Source organism: Schistocerca nitens, chromosome 4 (assembly GCF_023898315.1).
Source record: "Schistocerca nitens isolate TAMUIC-IGC-003100 chromosome 4, iqSchNite1.1, whole genome shotgun sequence".
In the NCBI taxonomy this organism is placed as follows: Eukaryota; Metazoa; Arthropoda; class Insecta; order Orthoptera; family Acrididae; genus Schistocerca; species Schistocerca nitens.
The window spans coordinates 701,279,383-701,303,825 of record NC_064617.1 but is presented as its reverse complement, the minus strand read 5'-3'; the positions used below and the strand labels follow the sequence as shown (position 1 = coordinate 701,303,825).

Here is a 24,443-nt window from a genome sequence, read left to right as displayed (position 1 = left end):
CCTTCTAGTCAAGTTGTGCCACAAACTTATCTTCTCCCCAATCCTATTCAATACCTCCTCATTAGTTACGTGATCTACCCACCTTATCTTCAGCATTCTTCTGTAGCACCACATTTCGAAAGCTTCTATTCTCTTCTTGTCCAAACTAGTTATCGTCCATGTTTCACTTCCATACATGGCTACACTCCATACAAATACTTTCAGAAACGACTTCCTGACACTCAAATCTATACTCGACGTTAACAAATTTCTCTTCTTCAGAAACGCTTTCCTTGCCATTGCCAGTCTACATTTCATATCCTCCCTACTTCGACCATCATCAGTTATTTTGCTCCCCAAATAGCAAAACTCCTTTACTACTTTAAGTGTCTCATTTCCTAATCTAATTCCCTCAGCATCACCCGACTTAATTCGTCTACATTCCATGATCCTCGTTTTGCTTTTGCTTTTGTTGATGTTCATCTTATATCCTCCTTTCAAGACAATGTCCATTCCGTTCAACTGCTCTTCCAAGTCCTTTGCTGTCTCTGACAGAATTACAATGTCATCGGCGAACCTCGAAGTTTTTATTTCTTTTCCATGAATTTTAATACCTACTCCGAATTTTTCTTTTGTTTACTTTACTTCTTGCTCAATATACAGATTGAATAACATCGGGGAGAGGCTACAACCCTGTCTCACTCCCTTCCCAACCACTGCTTCCCTTTCATGCCTCTCGATTCTTATAACTGCCATCTGGTTTCTGTACAAATTGTAAATAGCCTTTCGCTCCCTGTATTTTACCCCTGCCACCTTCAGAATTTGAAAGAGAGTATTCCAATCAACATTGTCAAAAGCTTTCTCTAAGTCTACAAATACTAGAAACGTAGGTTTGCCTTTCCTTAATCTATTTTCTAAGATAAGTCGTAAGGTTAGTATTGCCTCACGTGTTCCAACATTTCTACGGAATCCAAACTGATCTTTCCCGAGGTCCGCTTCTACCACTTTTTCCATCCGTCTGTAAAGAATTCGCGTTAGTATTTTGCAGCTGTGACTTATTAAACTGATAGTTCGGTAATTTTCACATCTTTCAACACCTGCTTTCTTTGGGATTGGAATTATTATACTCTTCTTGAAGTCTGAGGGTATTTCGCCTGTCTCATTCATCTTGCTCACCAGGTGGTAGAGTTTTGTCAGGACTGGCTCTCCCAAGGCTGTCAGTAATTCTATTGGAATGTTGTCAACTCCCGGGGCCTTGTTTCGACTCAGGTCTTTCAGTGCTCTGTCAAACTCTTCACGCAGTATCATATCTCCCATTTCATCTTCATCTACATCCTCTTCCATTTCCATAATACTGTCCTCAAGTACATCGCCCTTGTGTAGACCCTCTGTATACTCCTTCCATCTTTCTGATTTCCCTTCTTTGGTTAGAACTGGGTTTCCATCTGAGCTCTTGATATTCATACAAGTGGTTCTCTTTTATCCAAAGGTCTCTTTAATTTTCCTGTAGGCAGTATCTATCTTACCCCTAGTGAGATAAGCATCCTTACATTTGTCCTCTAGCCATCCCTGCTTAGCCATTTTGCACTTCCTGTCGATCTCATTTTTGAGACGTTTGTATTCCTTTTTGCCTGCTTCATTTTTATATTTTCTCCTTTTATCAATTAAATTCAATATTTCTTCTGTTACCCAAGGATTTCTATTAGCCTTCGTCTTTTTACCTACTTGATCCTCTGCTGCCTTCACTACTTCATCCCTCAGAGCTACCCATTCTTCTTCTACTGTATTTCATTCCCCCATTCCTGTCAATTGTTCCCTTATGCTCTCCCTGAAACTCTCTACAACCTCTGGTTCTTTCAGTTTATCCAGGTCCCATATCCTTAAATTCCCACCTTTTTGCAGTTTCTTCAGTTTCAATCTGCAGTTCATAACCAATAGATTGTGGTCAGAATCCACATCTGCCCCTGGAAATGTCTTACAATTTAAAACCTGGTTCCTAAATCTCTGTCTTACCATTATATAATCTATCTGATACCTTTTAGTATCTCCAGGATTCTTCCATGTATACAACCTTCTTTTATGATTCTTGAACCAAGTGTTAGCTATGATTAAGTTATGCTCTGTGCAAAATTCTACAAGGCGGCTTCCTCTCATTTCTTCCCCCCAATTCATATTCACCTACTATGTTTACTTCTCTCCCTTTTCCTACTGACGAATTCCAGTCACCCATGACTATTAAATTTTCGTCTCCCTTCACTACCTGAATAATTTCTTTTATCTCGTCATACATTTCATCAATTTCTTCATCATCTGCAGAGCTAGTTGGCATATAAACTTGTACTACTGTAGTAGGCATGGGCTTTGTGTCTATCTTGGCCACAATAATGCGTTCACTATGCTGTTTGTAGTAGCTAACCCGCACTCCTATTTTTTTTATTCATTATTAAACCAACTCCTGCATTACCCCTATTTGATTTTGTATTTGTAACCCTGTAATCACCTGACCAAAAGTCTTGTTCCTCCTGCCACCGAACTTCACTAATTCCCACTATATCTAACTTTAACCTATCCATTTCCCTGTTTAAATTTTCTAACCTACCTGCTCGATTAAGGGATCTGACATTCCACGCTCCGATCCGTAGAACGCCACTTTTCTTTCTCCTGATAACGACGTCCTCTTGAGTAATCCCCGCCCGGAGATCCGAATGGGGGACTATTTTACCTCCTGAATATTTTATCCAAGAGGACGCCATCATCATTTAATCATACAGTAAAGCTGCATTTCCTCGGGAAAAATTACGGCTGTAGTTTCCCCTTGCTTTCAGCCGTTCGCAGTACCAGCCCAGCAAGGCCGTTTTGGTTAATGTTACAAGGCCAGATCAGTCAATCATCCAGACTGTTGCCCTTGCAACTACTGAAAAGGCTGCTGCCCCTCTTCAGGAACCACATGTTTGTCTGGCCTCTCAACAGATACCCCTCCGTTGTGGTTGCACCTACGGTACGGCCATCTGTATCGCTGAGGCACGCAAGCCTCCCCACCAACGGCAAGGTCCAAGGTTCATGGGGGGGGATGTTTAATTACGTTTTTAAAATCGTCGATATCCTTGATCTGATGGAAATAACGACCCACTTTCATCGTAAGAACGCCGGTTTGCAGCTCACCACAGCCTGGAAAGGGGCCATTGCCTGGCAGTACCTCGTCTCCTACCTTCCAAACTTTACAGAAGCTCTCCTGCGAACCTTGCAGAACTAGAACTCCTGAAAGAAAGGACAAAAGGAGATATGGTTTAGCCACAGCCTGGGGGATGTTTTCAGAATGAGATTTTCACTCTGCAGCGAGTGTGCGCTGATATGAAACATTCTGGCAGATTAAAACTGTGTCAGACCGAGACTCGAACTCGGGACCTTTGCCTTTCGCGGGAAAGTGCTCTACCATCTGAGCTACCCAAGCACGACTCACGCCCCGTTCTCACAGCTTCACTTCTGCCACTGCCTTGTCTCCTACCTTCCTCGAGCCTGTGGCTAAGCCATGTTTCCGCAATATCCTTTCTTTTAGGAGTGCTAGTGCTGCAAGGTTCGCAGGAGAGCTTCTGCAAAGTTTGGAAGGTAGGATAAGAGGTACTGGCAGAAGTGAAACTATGAGGACGTGGCGTGAGTCGTGCTTGGGTAGCTCAGATGGTAGAGAACTTGCCCGTGAAAGGCAAAGGTCTTGAGTTCGTGTCTCGGTCTGATATACAGTTTTAATCTGCCAGAAAGTTTTAGGGAATTATTTGACTAAGCGAACGTAGTACAGTCAGTGGCTAAGATCCACAACTACCACATTGACGGTAGGGGTTCAAATCCCTGACCATGTACTTCGTTTTTTCTTCAGTTTTATCTTACAGAATAGTGTATATCACGGAAAATTATTAAAAAATAGTGATTTTTGCCGTAGTAATGTCCTTAGCAAATGTCAGTTGGCGGTTTACAGGTCTGGGAATTCCGTAACAGTCGGAGAGGAAGAGAGCGCAAGAGCCGAGGTCACGTCTACTAAACGCAGGAAGATAATGTCCAAATATTTGGAATTTTAACTATGAACTACAAACGGAGTATACATTTAAAGAAACTTTGCTATAAATAATGATTTATTAATGAAATTACTACGGAGAAAAGTAGCATTTCGAATAATTTTGCGTGAGAGATACTATTTAATAATGTAGAAAAAGATAGATTTCTACTTACCGCAAAGAAAACACATTGAGTTCCAGACAGGCACAATTAAAAGACACTTACATGAAGCTTTCGGCCACAGCCTTCATCAGTAAAAGAGACACACACACATCATTTATACACACAAGCAAGCACACCTCAGGCACACACGACCGCCAACTCGAACACGTGGGATGCAAGCACCAGTCTGGGAGGGGACGGGGAGGTGAAGGGATAGTAGTGTGCGGGTGGGCAAAGAGAGGAACGCTGTCTGGTGGAGTGTGTAAGGACTAGCATGCCAACAGGCGCACCGTCAGGCGTTGTGGGGCAGGAAGGTGGGGAGAAAAGGAGCAAAAAAGCAGCTGGAAAAGACGGGCGGATGCGTTGGCAGAGGGCTGCGAATATTTTTTATTTGCCTTAAGTGTACCGCAGATGACAACCAAATTGGTCCTGCTATGGAAAGAGATGGTACCCAGATCATCATTCCAGATTATGAGGGAGTATGGCGGGCGTCATTTAGGTTGGTATCCCACCTATGCCCAGGACGTCTCCAGATACGTTTTCGGTCTAGAATCTCATTGACTGGAGAAGAATTGTCTTTAGTGATCCACTTCGACATGAGGCCCGAGGACCAATGGACACGTCTCTGGAGAAGTCCCGGAGAGGCACCTGAATGTCGCCCGCCATACACCCTGATAATCAGGAATGATGATCTGGGTGCCATTTCTGTTCCTAGCTGGACGCCTTTGGTTGCCACCTGCGACACTCTTAGAGCACAGCAGTACGTCGATGACATTCTACGCCCCGTTTTGTTGCCATTCATGGCAAGCTATCCTGGGCTTACATTTCGTCGAGATAATGCCCGTCCTAACACGGCGACGGTTTCTGACGCTTGTCTTTGTGTTTGCCAAACCCTGCCTCGGCCAGCAAGGTTTCCGATTTCTCCCCAACTGAGAGCGTTTGGAGTAGTGTGGACAGGGACCTTCATCCAGCTCGGGATTCTGACAATGAAACGCGCCAATTGGACAGAATCCGACACGATATCCCCCAGGAAGTTTGTGACTCTCTTTCTCTTGAATAATGATTCTGAAATTGTAATAATTTGTTTGTCTGCAATTGAACACCACATCTACAGATTTCGGTCCCATTCGGATAATTTCTTCGTGGTGCGTCTTCTTTATGTATCAGAGCGTACATTTGAAATCAGGGTGGCCAGGTTTTTTATAAAAGAAACCAAGATTTTTTTATGAATCTGTCACTTCTAATCCTAACAAAGTCGCCATTTTTTAATAGATATTTTAACGCCTGAGTGAGATGTACCGAAATATAAGGAGCGGATAGTACATTGGACATTACAGTAATCTTTACCATTGTTAGGTTACCTGCAAACTTTACACCATTCATTATCAAATTTGATTTTTAGTCTCAACTTTTGATGCGTTTTCGGCACTGGCGTTTCATTACTTTCTCCATCTGACGAATAGTCCATTTGCAAAGAATGTTTCGCTAAGTGTAAAACGCACAGTAACAAGTGACTTCTGCCTCGCTACTGAATGCGAGTAAGTTTGCCGTAATAGCCGTTGAATGCAGTTTTGCCAACTTAGCTGTCTTCGACTAAAAGATGACTTTTTAATTTCAGTTACATTTACAAAATAGCGAATTACTTAGTTTAAACACTAGTTTAATAAACAGACTATGTTGTGTGAAATATTGGCTATTTTGGTGTGGTTAGAATTTTTGCGAATCCTGAAAACATTTAATCGGGGGTCGGGTTTCCAACATAAATCTGGACATTCCCGCCAAAAACGGGATATCTGGAAACCTGCTCGGATCTAGTTCTTATATCTACCACTAGATCTCAGCACCTGCTCGACTCCCAGCTTATGTCCCTTGATACTTCAACAGAGGACACTCATACAGACTCACTCAGGAATGCAGTCAGTCCCTTGACCCAAAAGTTGCACTTACCTCTGTGGGCTTCTAGGTTCCTCAAATGTGATTGGAAAGTAGCTTTTATAGTCCAGACAATTTGAACACTGTTACTCACGCCTGGCCTGTCCGAAGTGCGAGTTGTGCGTGGCGCGCGCCGCGCCCGCCATGCCCAGCTGCCGGCAGACGACGGCCGCGTCGCGCTCGTCCCACTCGTCGTCGCAGACGCTGCCCCACCGCCCGAAGTGGAACACCTCCACGTTGCCTGCAACCAAACGCAAACGTGCCCCAAGTCTCCACCAGTCGCGTCGACGCGTAACAAACGAATTTTATATTGACACACAGATATTAGCTTAATTTTCTACGACGTTCAAAAATTTGACACTTAATGAACTAACCGAGCTCGTCAAAAATTCGTTCAGTGTATTATTATACGGAGTGATTGAGTTACCCTTACGGATTGGTATTATGCAACCTGCAACGTCTTCAAATACCACGCGCAAGATTTTCATATTCTCTCGCTCGCTATACACAAACTTGTTGGTCCTACAGAAAAAAATGAACAGAACCTTTTTGTAAGAAATTTGGATAATTTAATTTTGTACTGGGATACGTTTCCGCTAGAGGTCGTAGTTTTCCATTTTTTCAAGAAAAACGCACAAAAGTGACCTTTCTAACAACCCTACCACAACAAAGTTCAAAATATTAATTATGATTGTAGTGTTGCTCACGCTGCTAAATATTGTATTTTAGGGCAACAACAAAGTTATATTATGTGGCAGGTGTCATTAGAGCACAGTTAATAAAGTCGTTTCTTGAAATAATGGATAAACTAGGCACTCATCTTTTCGTGTTTCCCACGCTGGTCTCGTTGTGAACTCATGGCTCAATCGTCGAAAATCTAGGTAGTGATGATTCCAGGCTCGGATGCAAAGAGGCCTAGGTGTTATTCTGCGATATTCAAAAGTTTTATAGATGTGTTTCATAAACCATTCTTGAAAATTAAACTTTTGCAAGTTAGGACAATGGCGATGTAAAAATGTAATCAGCACTCCGAATTTAAGTTACACTTCTTTTTTATTTATTTTGTTGCAATATCACGTAACTCTTTCCAAAACATCACTTCACAATATAAAACATACTTGAAAATATTTTCCTCACTGTTAAAGTTCACATTTCATAAACTGACTACAATTTGCGTCTTTTTAACATGACCACCAAAACTTGACTCTCTAATAACCGCTTACGCGTCCAAAAATCAGAGTTACAAGTACGTCAAAGATCATAGTGACAAAAGAAAGAATACACATAAGAATAATATCATTGCAATATATACATATCGACGTATCGAAGTACCTCTACATTAATAAAATCAAATCTGAATGTTGTCACAGAAATATTTTAACTATTTTACAGAAACACAGTAGAATATTGCTGGTATCGAGAGGTTGAGATGAGGTGCCGTAATGGTTACGTAATTCAAGTACGATTACACCTTCAAACGCGTTTTTCTTGAATAAATCTAAAACCGTGCGCTCCAGCGAAAACGTATCCCTGTACAAAATTTAACTAGATTAAATTTTTCGGCAAAAAGGTGCCGTTCATTTTTTTCTGTAGGACCAATAATTTGTGCACGGTTTTTGAAGATGATGCGGATTGTATAAAACCCATCAGTAGGGCAGCTGAATCATCATGTATAATGCACATTCATATACAGGGCTGCTTTGAGAACATTTTTCCACACAAGTGACCTATCACTTCCTCGTTTTCCCTCATACATCATCAGTGTCATTTTTCGCTACGAATTGTAATCGCCCTGTATACAACTCATGCACTTGGGCACCCTTCTCAACTTGGCGCCACAAGCAGTCACCAGAGGTAGGGGTGTAAATTTGGAAACCCAGTTTGTTTTTGCTGTATAAAAGAAATGCTTACTTCTCTTTCAGCTTCAAAAATTAGCCAAAGCTAATTCATAATGTTTTAGCAACGAATGTAATATTATGAAACACAAAAACTAAATACGTTAAAAATTAAAAAACATTTTCTGCTTGCACAACAACTCATTAATTTTTCAAGAAGTGCGCGTAATGTGGAAACGCCTTAAAATTGTGGGAAACTGACTACTTCAAACGAAAACTGTTAAAAATGTTAGAAACTATTTTATTTTATATTAAGTTTAAATCACACAAAATATTTTTAAACGCAACTGTAATAGAAGAAAGCTTTATAAGCGAATTCACTTGCAAAAATCGCATATGTAAATATCTCCTTCATTTCTGGCACACAAAAGTGACTCCACTCCTCACACACTACACACTTAATCCACAATTCTCCCAGAACGTCTTTGAAAAATGCGCCTCCACAAAAAATACAAATGGCATCTTCTTCAGTAGGTTTTTCTTCCCAAACTGGGAGATGCAAATCTGATTCGCCTGAAGAGACAGTTGGTGCAGTGTGCTGTTCATCTGAATCCTCAGATAACTTAAGCCGTTTTTTTGTATGGTTTTCTAGGAGGAGCTTCATGTTTTTTCTGGCTTTTGGTAGGTGCCTTAGGAAGCTTCTGTTTACCCTCCAGTAAGGAGTCTTCAAGGAGTGTTTTATAAAGCGAAGATGTCAGAACAGCTGTTGAGCCTGGCTTACGACCTCTGCTGGAAACCTTCCTCTTTAGAGGAGGGGTTGGCATGCTATCTTGTGGAGACACACACGTGTTTGATGAGGTATTTGACAACGATGTTGACCTTCTGCTTTCTCTTTGCCCATCTTCACTTGGACTGTCAGTTGTCACAGGTCTGAATGCATTCTGAGTGTCTTCTTGTCTGAGGTCATCACTTCCACCTGCAGATCCTGGATTCTCATAAGTTCCTCTCAGACTTCTGGGGTCATCTAAAGCCGACGTGCCAGCTATAAAGTCGATTTCTGCAAAAACAGTCCTGTCACATGGGAAAATTCCAGTCTCCAAAAATCCTTTTGCAGCAATAGAGCCAGTCTGGCACTTTAGGTAGGCTTTCCCAAACAACTCAGGTATGTCATATGGTCCTAAGGGCCGGCTGCTGTGTCGCAACCATTGGCAAACATACTCAGCGTAGTAGGTTTTTAGAGGGCCATAAAGGTCTTATCAAATGGCTGAGTTTTAAGAGAGGTGTGAGGCGGGATGCTCACGATTGTAACTTGGTTCTCCCTTGCACGTTCTATAACTTGAAGGTTTCTGGCATGACTGTTATGATCATCAAGAATTAACAACAAAGGAGATTCTTTTGAGGGATATGGCTTAGAAAAGAAGTGGTCAAACTACTCGGAGAAGAGCTCAGTTTGAATCCAGCCTGAAGGATGGCATTTACCAATTGTTCCAGATGGTGCTCCTTTCAGTAGAGTATCAGTCAAATTCTTCCTGGGGAAGATCATCATTGCTGGTATGAAAGTACCGCCAGCACTCATACAGCATATGACAGTCACCAGGGATCCTCGCTCGGCTGATGTGAGGGCACCTACTTGACATTTATCTTTTAGACCAATTACAAGTGGTATTGTACTCTGGACGACAGAGAGCCAGTCTCGTCCACATTGTACACGCGATCAGCACTACAGGAATTAGGAATGTTCAATGTACTCAGCTTCCAAAAGTCAAAAAAGTTGTCTACAGCTTCTTTGTTGAACTCGTTTGCTCTCGAGAATGAGGTCCCCATAGGTTTGTGGATTGTGAGTTTATTTCTGTGTCGTCTAAGAAAAAGGTCAAACCAAGCTCCACCTGCAGATCTGCAGCATTTGAAGTAAAAGGATGATTAATATTGTTTCTTTCCGCTAGCTGATATGCCATTCTCTTGACATCTAATCTGGTAAGGCCATAGAAGCGATTATCCATTTCATCGAGTTACTGTACCAACTGTTTCTCAATAGCATCGGGCAGTACGCGCTTACGTCCAAGTCTCAAAGAAACACATTCTTCAGGTGACATATCACAATGCACAAACCTCTGAAGTGTCGTCTGAGGTACACTGAAAGCTTTTACTGCTCTTCTTAACCCCATCTGATTTTCCCTTAAGGCTATTACAGCCTAAATAATGTTTTCAGCATCCCACTTCTTCACAATAGCTCTTGGTTTCCGATCAGTTAGCTTTCGTGGCATCTAGAAACAGACGCAAAACGTATTAGAACTTATGTATTTGATGTTGGTATTGTGGAAACGTGTCCACAATGCCATCGTATGTATGCTTCCACATTACCTACACAATGGCCATTTGTAAATTTCGGGCCGGCCAGAGTGGCCGAGCGGTTGTAGGCGCTACAGTCTGGAACCGCGCGACCGCTACGGTCGCAGGTTCGAATCCTGCCTCGGGCATGGATGTGTGTGATGTCCTGAGGTTAGTTAGGTTTAAGTAGTTCTAAGTTCTAGGGGACTGATGACTTCAGAAGTTAAGTCCCATAGTGCTCAGAGCCATTTGAAATTTTGTAAATTTCGGTAGATTACATTAAGCAACTATCCACTTATGGTTGACAAAGGACTGCTAAAACATTCTATGCACCTCCCTTTATAAGCTATCAGTCGTAAAGAAAGATAACTACAAAATATGTAGATAAATATAATACTACAACTTACCTCGAAAAAGGCTTAGAAAATGCACGAACGTAAATTGCATCACTGTCACGGCGCTTGTTGCTCAACTGACTGCTAACCTTCTACCGTGACAAATAGGAACTATTGCAACAATTTCTGGCTGCCCCACTAGAGTGTAGCACTCTGCAGGCTAGATACTAGACGTTTCCACATTACCCACACGCTTCCACATTAACACCCCTACCTCTACTATTTCTGATGTGTCCTGTTTAAAATCTTAACGGTTGTCACAACGGGTCGTCCAGAAGGGGCTTATTGCCGTTGTGAATCTCACGGAGAAATCGTTTAACGATGCGACGACGCCAGTGCTTGCGAAAGGTTTAAACTTTGCTCCTACACCTTCTTCACCTCCTTTAATGGATTTCAACAGTTCTATTGAGGAGGCTATTAGACCTCTTCCTGTGGATTCTGCAGACGACGTTCGTCGGGAATCGTGTCGTACCTTGCTGAAATGTGCGCCGCAACGGAGTAACATCTCTCCAGCAGGAAGAGCTGCTCTTTGCAACCTCCGTGAAGATACTGGTACGGTCGTACTCCCTACTGATAAAGGTAATGCTACGGTCCTTTTGACAAGGAAAGCCTACGACGAGAAGATATATAGTCAACTAAGTGATTCTATGTAAGGACCCAACGAGCTGTACATCCAGAAAAACTGTTACTCTTTTGAACGAGAGGCTCAGACCACACAATGCTGTTCCACCAAGACTGTATGGGGTGCCCAAGAATCACAAGGATGGCGTTCCACTACGATTTATAGTAATATTGGTGCTTCTAATTATTCGACATATGGCCTCCTTACTCAAGCCGTATGTGGATAAGTGCTGCCACCATATACGTAATTCCAAGGATTTTATCAATCGTTTGAAGTCTGTTAAGCTGAGCAGCTCGGGTTTACTAGTTAGCTTCGATGTTGTCTTATTTTTTACCAAGGTGTCTTTATTTGATTCGCTACATCTTATTGGTAACTTGTTCAGTGATGATTTGACGGATTTGTTTGAACATACTCTCTTCTCAACTTATTTTTTATTTAATAACGAATTTTTTGAACAAAATGACGGTGTCGCCATGGGGAGTCCCTTGTCCGCTGTGGTGGCCAGTCTTTTGATGGAAGACTTTGAGGAGAAAGCTCTTGATCCTGCCGTCTTAAAGCCTACGGTTTTCTGGCGGTACGTAGATGATACTTTCGTTGTATGGCCTCATGGCAGACAAGTACTGGAAAAATTCCTTTGTCGTTTAAACTCTTTACACGAGAACATCAAGTTTACTATGGAGATTGAGAAAGATGGGACTTAGCCCTTTCTAGATGTGTTAGTGCGTTGGAAGAATGATGGGTCTTTGCGACATTCGGTGTACAGAAAACCCACATATACAGATCTATATCTTCTGGCGTCTAGCTGCCATCACCCCGCACAATCCGCCGGTGTTTCAGTACTTTAATTCATCGGGCACATGTAATTTCGGATGCTGATACACTTCACGAAGAATTGGTGCATCTGGGGAAGGTTTTTAAAGAGAATGGCTATACTTCGCGTCAGATACGGAAGGCCATACACAGTTATAACAACAAGCTCTGAGGAGACTGATGACGACTATAAATCAACTGCGTTGCTTCCATATGCCGGGAATGTGTCATCTAAAATAGGCAGATTGGTTAGTAAGAATAGTATTAATGTCATCTTCCGTCCAACAGAAAAGAGCAGGGCCTTAATCGGATCCGTTAAAGACGATTTACAATTGAGGAAGGCGGGTGTTTATAAGATTCCCTGTGAGAGTGGCTCTGCATTTTTAAGTCAGACTACACGAGCGGTCCAGGAAAGCTGTGTAGAACACGAAAAACACATCCGTCGCGGCACACTTTTAACATCAGCAGTGGCCGAACATTGCATTTCCATGGGACATTCAATGAAATACAATAATACCAAATTTTAGCACTGGTTTCCAGCTTCTGGGACTCTGTAATTAAAGAATCCATAGAAATACGTCTTGCTGATAATTTAATGAATCGTGATAATGGCTTTCAGTTTGATAAAAATTGTGATCCTATTATTAAAATTATGCGGTCACAACGGAATCGACATGTTCAGTCGATACGTAGGGATTAGTTTGTTCTTACTTCACCACTGAGGGCAGCACACACAACTTGGCTGCCTCGCGCATGTCACCCCCTAATGCATGCGCCGTAAATCGCCAGTACGGAATTCGCTATAAATACCATGACTGCATCAGGTCTCTTCAGTACTTCGTCTACTCGCCTGAGGTTGGCCGGAAGTCTCTGGACCGAAATATCGTGGCAGAATGTTGATGGGTTCCGGCTGCAAATCCGAAAATTTCTAGAAGGTATGTAGTGCTGCTGATAAAACTAACGAACAGTTGCTATTCTTAGTCTAAGTGATTAACACTTTGATATTCAGTTTAAGGACGAACCCTGTAAAAGCACACAAGAAAACTGCACCGCATGATGATTCACAAGAGTACAGACCTCCACGTCGCAATACTTGACGTAAGTCTTCCTGATGCAGGCAGGAAACAAAGCCAGCGGGCTTTTAGTACATAATACTGCAGCTATTAAAGAGGCGTCTACGCGCCGAAACACTGTATGTCATGTAGCAAATTACTGGCTACCCCCACGCGACGTGTTTTCCGCGACATACGGGTTCGCGGCCGACGCAAGCAGCACTAGCTCCTCCACAGGTATTCACGCCGCCACTCTCTTAGTCGGTTTCCAGATCGCTGGAGTGGTCGGATGTTAGAGCCCTCCCCCCTTCAACCCGCGGCAGTGCCCAGGGTGAAACTGCTATTGGTGATGTAGGGGTTGGCGGAAGAAGGCGTCCCTACCAACGCTTCAGAAACAACTGATGGCAGGTGCCAATTTAATCAACATGAAGCTGTCCCATGGGACAATCTGATTTTCCCGCGTATACTGCACAGTCTCTCCAACTGGACGGACACGCAGCTATTAACCCAGTCTCCTCGTCAGAGGATTCGTGGTCACCTTCGCCAGCTAACATTTTTCAAAATAAAAAACGGTACAACCCCACTTCTGCTTACCTAAGAAAATTTAGGTGTGCCCCCCGTCTTCCTCGCAGGCTACCAACAGCACATTCACACACTATCATTAGCTACCATCTACGGTCGACGGTTGGAGATGAGTTACCTATGGAAGTTCAGTGCTGCGATGAACCTTTATTCGTGAATAAAATCGTAAGGATTGCAGTTAAAATTTTCTTTACTTACGACGCCGTTTCGGCTACTGCCATCATCAGGTACCAAAAAAACTTAAAACTTGCAGAACAAGGTCCAGGACTGACAATGAACCTTGTTCCGCAAGTTTTAAGTTTTTTGATATCTCATGAAGGTTGTAGCCGAAACGGCGTAGCAAATAAAGAAAATTTTAGAAGCCGTCTAGACGCTTTTATTAACGAAATATTCACAATGATCGCGGTCTCATACAGAGAATTGATTTCCTTTATTAATAAAACGTGTGCTCACTGAATCAAAAAGTTCGACAATACTACTACTTTACAAAGTAGGCCAAAACGAATGATGAAAGCCAAACAAGAAGTGGTTAACAGGGACAAAGATCCCTGGGAGCTGCAGGAGTAAATAGAAAAATCGTCCCGGAACACGAAAACTGGGCGTTGACTGTTTATATCGTTTTTTTGTGGCACCTCCTTCCATTACATTAGCACCGTCCTACACTCGCCTTAAACGTGTTCAAGGACGCAAGCTTTTAAGATGAAATAATATTTTGCACACGCAATATCTCCTTGGCCAGTGAGAAATTAAAAAACCGTCAACGGTCTTTTGCAGCAGTGTCGAAGGGAATTCATACCTAGAGATGTGGAAATCAAATGAATGTTCTAGTAAACTGAAATAACATTTGTACAAATTTTTGACCCAAATCCTGAAGAAGCTTGTCCAACTCAAGCATGTTAAATGTGCCTTGTATACGATTTCTGCTGAGCTCATTGACCTGTTTCACAGCCCAAATACATAATCAAACAGAACTAACTGTGACACACAGTGTAAAAAGCCGCACATCCTGCTTTGTAACACACGGGGGATGGGGGATTTGGGGAAGGGTGATCGGAACGAAGGGGCATGGGAGGCTGTAGTTGTCGGTGAAGATGTGTATTTGCGTCTCGTTCGCAGGCACTACGTTAGATGCTAATGACGATTTGAAAGGTAAGGAAAGGTAAGTGACGAAGTCTCCAAGGACACCGTATGCCTTCTGTTGGGCTCAGTCAACCAAACGTAGCTTAAAGTTTAGCGGGTGGGAAGAATTCCCATTCCGGGTGTCGTTTCTTTTTCTCGGCCTTATCCCGTATTTACGTGTGTTAATTATTGTATCTGGCAGCGTTAGTGGTAGAGGGTGGCCGGACGCCATTTCTGACGCCAGCCTTTCCTCCCCAGGACAGTATTTGTGTACCATATGAACCTGGGCCCAATTTTATCCCGTGTGAAAATGTGAGAACGTGTTCGAAATATTTGCGAATCGTGTAATTGATGCAGCCCGGTCGGATATAGGGCACCACCTAGAAACGGCATTCGGGCTGGTCGGCACTCGGGCCCTCCTTGTTAATACGCCTGGTGGATTCGATCCAGGGCTGGCGCGCCTCTCTGAGTCCTGGGGCGAGTATGCTAACGTGCGCAGCAGCCTTTTATTTCATTTTTTTGTAGTTTCTCTTTCATCTGTAACGAATGCGATATCGTGACTCGCGTGAAGTGCTGTCCTGGTGATGACGATCAGATTTTTTCGTGTACAGTTCCAAATGAAGATCTGGTCCCGACACAAGAAGCGACGTTCAGTGGTATCAGGGATTTGAGAACAGTTGCAGGATAGAATCGGCAACTCTGGCGCGTGTCAGCTCCTCACAGAAATTCACTGTGACCACGTTGCACGCACAGAGATCAATGATGGAACGTTTCCTGTTACAATGTGCTGTAACTATAGATAATATAAGCATTCAAATTTGCTGAAAAGTATTTGTGTCTTTTTGGATTATGTGTAGAATACTGACACGATATTTCGCGTGTTCCCAATGCAGTTAGAAAAATGGGCATCTTCCGTTTGATTCGTGTTAGCGCTGCATAGGGCTTTACATCTAGTTCTGATTTCCGACGACCAACTTTTGTGTCGTTAAGTGTACATATGTACAGTATTAACGTCAAAATCTCTAATATTACACACACACACACACACACACACACACACACACACACACACACACACACACACATACACAAACAGTGAAAAAAAGGAAGAAAATAAATTTCAGACTCTTGTAGTAATAATCTTCACTTTAATTACAATATTTCATTTAATATGTGTTCAAGACTTAAAAAGAGCTCCTGGCTCTCAGGGTCCATGTTTGTTAGTTAAATATTATGTATCAGTACACCGTGACTGCTCTGCTCCGTAGATAAGACAGAAACAATGCCTGGATCAACAGCAAAATAAACAATAGAAGACCAAAAATTAGCCTGTAGTACTTTGCGTAAACTAAATATAATTTTCAGAAAAAATGGATCAGCGAAAAGAATGGAGTGGAAGACATAATTGTGACTATAATGAAAATGAAATGGTGGTGACCGGGATATATACCTAGGAGAGTGAATGGTAAATGACAAAGGAACGTCTTTACTTTGTTCCAACAGATAAGAAAAGCCTAGAAGACGACCTAATGGAAGATGAGTAGGTCATGGAAGATGAGCACGTCAGATTATGAAAATATTCAGGAGCAACATAGTGTAGCTGAATGTCGTAACGAATGGAGTAGTCTGCAGAAATCGTTTATGCGGCCGTGGATGTCAAATGACTAATGTGCAGATAAAGTCTTTTACATTAATATACTGGTTCCACGGGATCATCTGGGCTAAAGCTATGTGGTCTTAATATGAGTCTCGCATATACTTCACCGAATAAAAGTAGAGTTTTGTGTGACCTAAACCAGGCGCATACGTGGCAACACAGTTGTTTTAACAGGATTTTATTGAGGATTATGAGCGGCACGACTGTCTGGCACGTCGTATCACCCTGAGGACGAACAACAGGAAAATAGAGAGATTTTATCGCAATTTATACATGCAAGTACTATTATACTGAGAGGAAATGCTAGACAGAATAGTGGCAGTTTGCCAGGGAAGTAAACCTCACAACTCATACCATAAAATTTAAAGTTTCTCACTAAAATGTTTAATTTATGTTGTAAGTCTATTGAAAATTGAACCTACAGAGCATCAGACACGTTTCTGTATAACACCTCTCGTACAGTTGAATACCTGTACTAGGTGTAGATTATTATCTTTTTTATTTCATTGAACGAATGATTCCTTTCGAAAGAGTGTACGCTACTAAAAAAAAAAAATCACAAGACAGGGATATGTACTGGAAAGCTCCACTAATATTGAGGACTTACACGAAGGTCTCGAATATTGCTTAAAAGTGTTCAAATGGTTCAAATGGCTCTAAGCACTACAGGACTTACCATCTGAGGTCATCAGTCCCCTAGACTTAGAACTACTTAAACCTAACTAACCTAAGGACATCACACACATCCATGCCCGAGGCAAGATTCGAACCTGCGACCGTAGCAGCAGCGCGGTTCCGGACTGAAGTGCCTAGAACTGCTCGGCCACAGCGGCCGATGGACTTTTGCCATAGAGGTAACCCACTGCACGACGTTAAGGAACGTAATATAAGGTAACTTTAGCCTCGTTACGTTGCAGTTTGTCTTATCGATGATATATGTCCCAATTCTTTAACTTCTGCATATCTTTGGCGTGCAGTGATATACGTAATTTTTAACTGGTTTTTGATATTTATTCTTAGTTTACATATTACACATAAACACTCATCCTCCCTCCCCCTTATGCGCATTAGTCATTACGCTACTTAAAGGCCATAATTATTCCCTCCTGTTCAGCTATTATCTTGTCTTGTACACAGACACGGGAAGGTCCCACCATCTGTGTATGACAAGTGTGTTCCCTGCTTCGACTAGATGCATGGTAGAAAGAAAATAAGAAGCAATGTATTAGGCCCACGGTATCTCACTCGTGTTTGCTTTTTTGATGTGGTGGGAGCGCAGCCTCTTGGTACACAGCCTACAGTTGCCTCTGGTTTCGCAGTTAACCGACACTGTGTGTCGGATGCTCAGAGGTGCCCTTCTGCGAGCCAGACCTCAGGTGGTGTCCGATCCAGCGGACGGGACCGCGGAAGGATTGTGATTTCAGTAACATCGAAAGTAGAATGTGTTCTTCACTGATGAATCTCAAACCCGAATACTGCATTATTTTCATTGTGCATACACTCGAACGTAAAGTGATAGCCACACAATTTACAAGTACATCTACATACATACTTCGCAAGCCACCGCACGATGCGTGGCGAAGGGTACCCTGCACCACTGCTAGTCATTTCCTTTCTGTTCTACTCGCAGACAGAGAGAGGCAGAAATGGCTATCTATATGCCACTGTACGAGCCCTAATTTCTTTTATCTTTGTGGTCCTTACATGAGATATACGATGGCGGCAGTCGAAATGATCTGCAGTCAGCTTCAAATGCCGGTTCTCTAAATTTCTCAACAGTGTTCCTCGAAAAGAACGTCACCGTCTCTCCAGGCATTCCAATTTGAGCTACCGAAACGTCTCCATAATAGCTGTGTGTAGTTCGAACATTCACGCCTCTGAACTACTTACACTACTGGCCATTAAAATTGCTACACCACGAAGATGACGCGCTACAGACGCAAAATTTAACCGACAGGAAGAAGAGGCTGTGATATGCAAATGATTAGCTTTTCAGAGCATTCACACAAGGTTGGCGCCAGTGGTAACAACTACAACGTGCTGACATGAGGGAAGTTGCCAACCGATTTCTCATACACCATCAGCAGTTGACCGGCGTTTCCTGGTGAAACGTTGATGTGATGCCTCGTGTAAGGAGGAGAAATGCGTACTATCACGTTTCCGACTTTGATAAAGGGCGGATTGTAGCCTAACGCGATTGCGGTTTATCGTATCGCGACATTGCTGCTCGCGTTGGTCGAGATCCAATGACTGTTAGCAGAATATGGAATCGGTGGGTTCAGGAGGGTAATACGGAATGCCGTGCTGGATCGCAACGGCCTCGTATCACTAGCAGTCGAGATGACAGGCATCTTATCCGCATGGCTGTAACGGATCGTGCAGCCACATCTCGATCCCTGAGTCAACAGATGGGGACGTTTGCAACACAACAGCCATCTGCACATACAGTTCGACGACGTTTGCAGCAGCAAACATCAGCTCGGAGACCGTGGCTACGGTCATTTTTTCGGATGAATCCAGGTTCTGTTTTCAGCATCATGGTGGTCGCATCCGTGTTTGGCGACATCGCGGTGAACGCACATTGGAAGCGTGTATTCGTCATCGCCATACTGACGTATCACCTGGGGTGCCATTGGTTACACTTCTCGGTCACCTCTTGTTCGCATTGACGGCGCTTTCAACAGTGGTCGTTACATTTCAGATCTGTTACGAGCCGTGGCTCTACCCTTCATTCGATCCCTGCAAAGCCCTACATTTCAGCAGGATAATGCACGACCACATGTTGCAGGACCTGTACGGGCCTTTCTGGATACAGAAAATGTTCGACTGCTGCCCTGGCCAGCACATTCCCAGATCTCTCACCAATTGAAAACGTCTGGTCAATGGTGGCCGAGCAACTGGCTCCTCACAATACGCCAGTCACTACTCTTGATGAACTGTGGTATCGTGTTGAAGCTGCATGGGCAGCTGTACCTGTACACGCCGTCCAAGCTCTGTTTGACTCAATGCCCAGGCGTATCAAGGCCGTTATTACGGCCAGAGGTGGTAGTTCTGGGTACTGACTTCTCAGATCTATGCACCCAAAATGCATGTCAGTTCTAGTATAATATATCTGTCCAATGAATACCCGTATATCATCTGCAATTCTTCTTGGTGTAACGATTTTAATGGCCAGTAGTGTAGATGTCTTCCTTTAATCCGACCTGGTGGGGGTCCCAAAAACTAGAGCAGTACCCAAGAATAGGGTGCACTAATGTACTATATGCGGTCTCTTTTACAGATTAACCACAATTTCCTAAATTCTCCCAGTAAACCGAAGTCGACAGTTTGCCTTCCTTAGTACAATCCTTACATGCTCGTTCCATTTCATATCAGGTTACAAGGTTACACCTAGATATCCGATCGACTACTTCCGTATTGGAACGTTGTTGTTGTTGTGGTCTTCAGTCCTGAGACTGGTTTGATGCAGCTCTCCATGCTACCCTATCCTGTGCAAGTTTCTTCATCTCCCAGTACCTACTGCAACCTACATCCTTCTGAATATGCTTAGTGTATTCATCTCTTGGTCTCCCTCTACGATTTTTACCCTCCACACTGCCCTCCAATGCTAAATTTGTGATCCCTTGATACCTCAGAACATGTCCTACCAACCGATCCCTTCTTGTGCTCAAGTTGTGCCACAAACTCCTCTTCTCCCCAATTCCATTCAATACCTCCTCATTAGTTATGTGATCTACCCATCTAGACTTCAGCATTCTTCTGTAGCACCACATTTCGAAAGCTTCTATTCTCTTCTTGTCCAAAATATTCATCGTCCATATTTCACTTCCATACATGGCAACACTCCATACAAATACTTTCAGAAACGACTTCCTGACACTTAAATCTATACTCGATGTTAACAAATTTCTCTTCTTCAGAAACGCTTTCCTTGCCATTGCCAGTCTACATTTTATATCCTCTCTACTTCGACCATCATCAGTTATTTTGCTCCCCAAATAGCAAAACTCTTTTACTACTTTAAGTGTCTCATTTCCTAATCTAATTCCCTCAGCATCACCCGACTTAATTCGACTACATTCCATGATCCTCGTTTTGCTTTTGTTGATGTTCATCCTATATTCTCCTTTCAAGACAATGTTCATTCCGTTCAACTGCTCTTCCAAGTCCTTTGCTGTCTCTGACAGAATTACAATGTCGTCGGCGAACCTCAAAGTTTTTATTTCTTCCCCATGGATTTTAATACCTACTCCGAACTTTTCTTTTGTTTCAGTTATTGCTTGCTCAATATACAGATTGAATAACATCGGGGAGAGGCTACAACCCTGTCTCACTCCCTTCCCAACAACTGCTTCCCTTTCATACCCCTCGACTCATAACTGCCATCTGCTTTCTGTACATATTGTAAACAGCCTTTCGCTCTCTGTATTTTACCCCTGCCACCTTCAGAATTTGAAAGAGAGTATTCCAATCAACATTGTCAAAAGCTTTCTCTAAGTCTACAAATGCTAGAAACGTAGGTTTGCCTTTCCTTAATCTTTCTTCAAAGATAAGTCGTAAGGTCAGTATTGCCTCACGTGTTCCAATATTTCTACGGAATCCAAACTGATCTTCCCCGAGGTCCGCTTCTACCAGTTTTTCCATTCGTCTGTAAAGAATTCGTGTTAGTATTTTACAGCTGTGACTTATTAAACTGATAGTACGGTAATTTTCACATCTGTCAACACCTGCTTTCTTTGGGATTGGAATTATTATATTCTTCTTGAAGTCTGAGCGTATTTCACCTGTCTCATACATCTTGCTCACCAGATGGTAGAGTTTTGTCAGGACTGGCTCTCCCAAGGCCGTCAGTAGTTCTAGTGGAATGTTGTCTACTCCCGGGGCCTTGTTTCGGCTCAGGTCTTCCAATGCTCTGTCAAACTCTTCACGCAGTATGGCATCTTCCATTTCATCTTCATTTACATTCTGTTCGATTTCTATAATATTGTCCTCAAGTACATCGCCCTTGTATAGACCCTCTATATACTCCTTCCATCTTTCTGCTTTCCCTTCTTTGGTTAGAACTGGGTTTCCATCTGAGCTCTTGATATTCATTCAAGTGGCTCTCTTTTCTCCAAAGGTCTCTTTAATTTTCCTGTAGGCAGTATCTATCTTACCCCTAGTAAGATAAGCCTCTACATCCTTACATTTGTCCTCTAGCCATTCCTGCTTAGCCATTTTGCACTTCCTGTCGATCTCATTTTTGAGACGTTTGTATTCCTTTTTGCCTGATTCATTTACTGCATTTTTTATTTTCTCCTTTCATCAATGAAATTCAATATCTCTCCTGTTACCCACGGATTTCTACTAGCCCTCGTCTTTTTACCTACATGATCCTCTGCTGCCTTCACTACTTCATCCCTCAGAACTACCCATTCTTCTTCTACTGTACTTCTTTCCCCCACTACTGTCAATTGTTCCCTTATGCTTTCCCTGAAACTCTGTACAACCTCTGGTTTAGTCAGGTTATCCAGGTCCCATCTCCTTAAATTCCCACCTTTTTGCAGTTTCTTCAATTTTAATCTGCAGTTCATAACCAATAGATGGTGGTCAGAGTCCACATCTGCCCCTGGAAATGCCTAACATTTTAAAACCTGGTTCCTAAATCTCTGTCTTACCATTATACAATCTATCTGATACCTTTTAGTATCTCCAGGATTCTTCCATGTATACAACCTTCTTTTATGATTCTTGAACCAAGTGTTAGCTATGATTAAGTTATGCCCTGTGGAAAATTCTACCAGACGGCTTCCTCTTTCATTTCTAAGCCCCAATCCATATTCATCTACGAGGGCAGTTCAATAAGTAATGCAACACATTTTTTTTTTCTGAAACAGGGGTTGATTTATTCAGCATTGAAATACACCAGGTTATTCCCCAATCTTTTAGCTACACAACACTATTTTTCAACGTAATCTCCATTCAATGCTATGGCCCTACGCCACCTTGAAATGAGGGCCTGTATGCCTGTACGGTACCATTCCACTGGTCGATGTCGGAGCCAACGTCGTACTGCATCAATAACTTCTTCATCATCCGCGTAGTGCGTCCCACGGATTGCGTCCTTCATTGGGCCAAACATATGGAAATCCGACGGTGCGAGATCGGGCTGTAGGGTGCATGAGGAAGAACAGTCCACTGAAGTTTTGTGAGCTCCTCTCGGGTGCGAAGACTTGTGTGAGGTCTTGCGTTGTCATGAAGAAGGAGAAGTTCGTTCTGATTTTTGTGCCTACGAACACGCTGAAGTCGTTTCTTCAATTTCTGAAGAGTAGCACAATACACTTCAGAGTTGATCGTTTGACCATGGGGAAGGACATCGAACAGAATAACCCCTTCAGCGTCCCAGAAGACTGTAACCATGACTTTACCGGCTGAGGGTATGGCTTTAAACTTTTTCTTGGTAGGGGAGTGGGTGTGGCGCCACTCCATTGATTGCCGTTTTGTTTCAGGTTCGAAGTGATGAACCCATGTTTCATCGCCTGTAACAATCTTTGACAAGAAATTGTCACCCTCAGCCACATGACGAGCAAGCAATTCCGCACAGATGGTTCTCCTTTGCTCTTTATGGTGTTCGGTTAGACAACGAGGGACCCAGCGGGAACAAACCTTTGAATATCCCAACTGGTGAACAATTGTGACAGCACTACCAACAGAGATGTCAAGTTGAGCACTGAGTTGTTTGATGGTGATCCGTCGATCATCTCGAACGAGTGTGTTCGCACGCTCCGCCATTGCAGGAGTCACAGCTGTGCACGGCCGGCAAGCACGCAGGAGATCAGACAGTCTTGCTTGACCTTGCGGCGATGATGACACACGCTTACCCAACGACTCACCGTGCTTTTGTCCACTGCCAGATCACCGTAGACATTCTGCAAGCGCCTATGAATATCTGAGATGCCCTGGTTTTCCGCCAAAAGGAACTCGATCACTGCCCGTTGTTTGCAATGCACATCCGTTACAGACGCCATTTTAACAGCTCCGTACAGCGCTGCCACCTGTCGGAAGTCAATGAAACTATACGAGACGAAGCGGGAATGTTTGAAAATATTCCACAAGAAATTTCCGGTTTTTTCAACCAAAATTGGTCGAGAAAAAAAATGTGTTGCATTACTTATTGAACTGCCCTCGTACTATGTTTCCTTCTCTCCCTTTTCCTACACTCGAATTCCAGTCACCCATGAGTATTAAATTTTCGTCTCCCTTCACTATCTGAATAATTTCTTTTATCTCATCATACATTTCATCAATTTCTTCATCATCCACAGAGCTAGTTCATATAAACTTGTACTACTGTAGTAGGCGTGTTCTTCGTGTCTATCTTGGCCACAATAATGCGTTCACTATGTTGTTTGTAGTAGCTTACCCGCACGCCTATTTTTTTATAAGTTATTATACCTACTCCTGCGTTACCTCTATTAGATTTTGTATTTATAACGCTGTATTCACCTGACCAAAAGTCTTGTTCCTCCTGCCACCGAACTTCACTAATTCCCACTATATCTAACTTTAACCTATCCATTTCCATTTTTAAATTTTCTAACCTACCTGCTCGATTAAGGGATCTGATATTCCACGCTCCGATCCATTGAACGCCAGTTTTCTTTCTCCTGATAACAACGTCCTCTTGAGTAGTCCCCGCCCGGAGGTCCGAATGGGGGACTATTTTACCTCCAGAATATTTTACCCAAGAGGACGCCATCATCATTTAACCATACAGTAAAGCTGCATGCCCTCGGGAAAAATTACGGCTGTAGTTTCCCCTTGCTTTCAGCCGTTCGCAGTACCAGCACAGCAAGGCTGTTTTGGGTATTGTTCCAAAGCCAGATCAGTCAATCATCCAGACTGTTGCCCCTGCAACTACTGAAAAGGCTGCTGCCACTCTTC

At 42.9% G+C, this 24,443-nt stretch overlaps 1 protein-coding gene across 1 annotated transcript in view; it reads right to left on the bottom strand.

The window, feature by feature from the left end:
• Window positions 1-24,443, bottom strand: part of LOC126252069 (lysyl oxidase homolog 3) — a 131,543-nt gene that overhangs the window by 70,309 nt on the left and 36,791 nt on the right. The window contains exon 2 of the mRNA XM_049952915.1: window positions 6,215-6,361. Within this exon, the coding sequence (XP_049808872.1) occupies window positions 6,215-6,361 (147 nt within the window). The remainder of the gene's footprint in view (window positions 1-6,214; window positions 6,362-24,443) is intronic.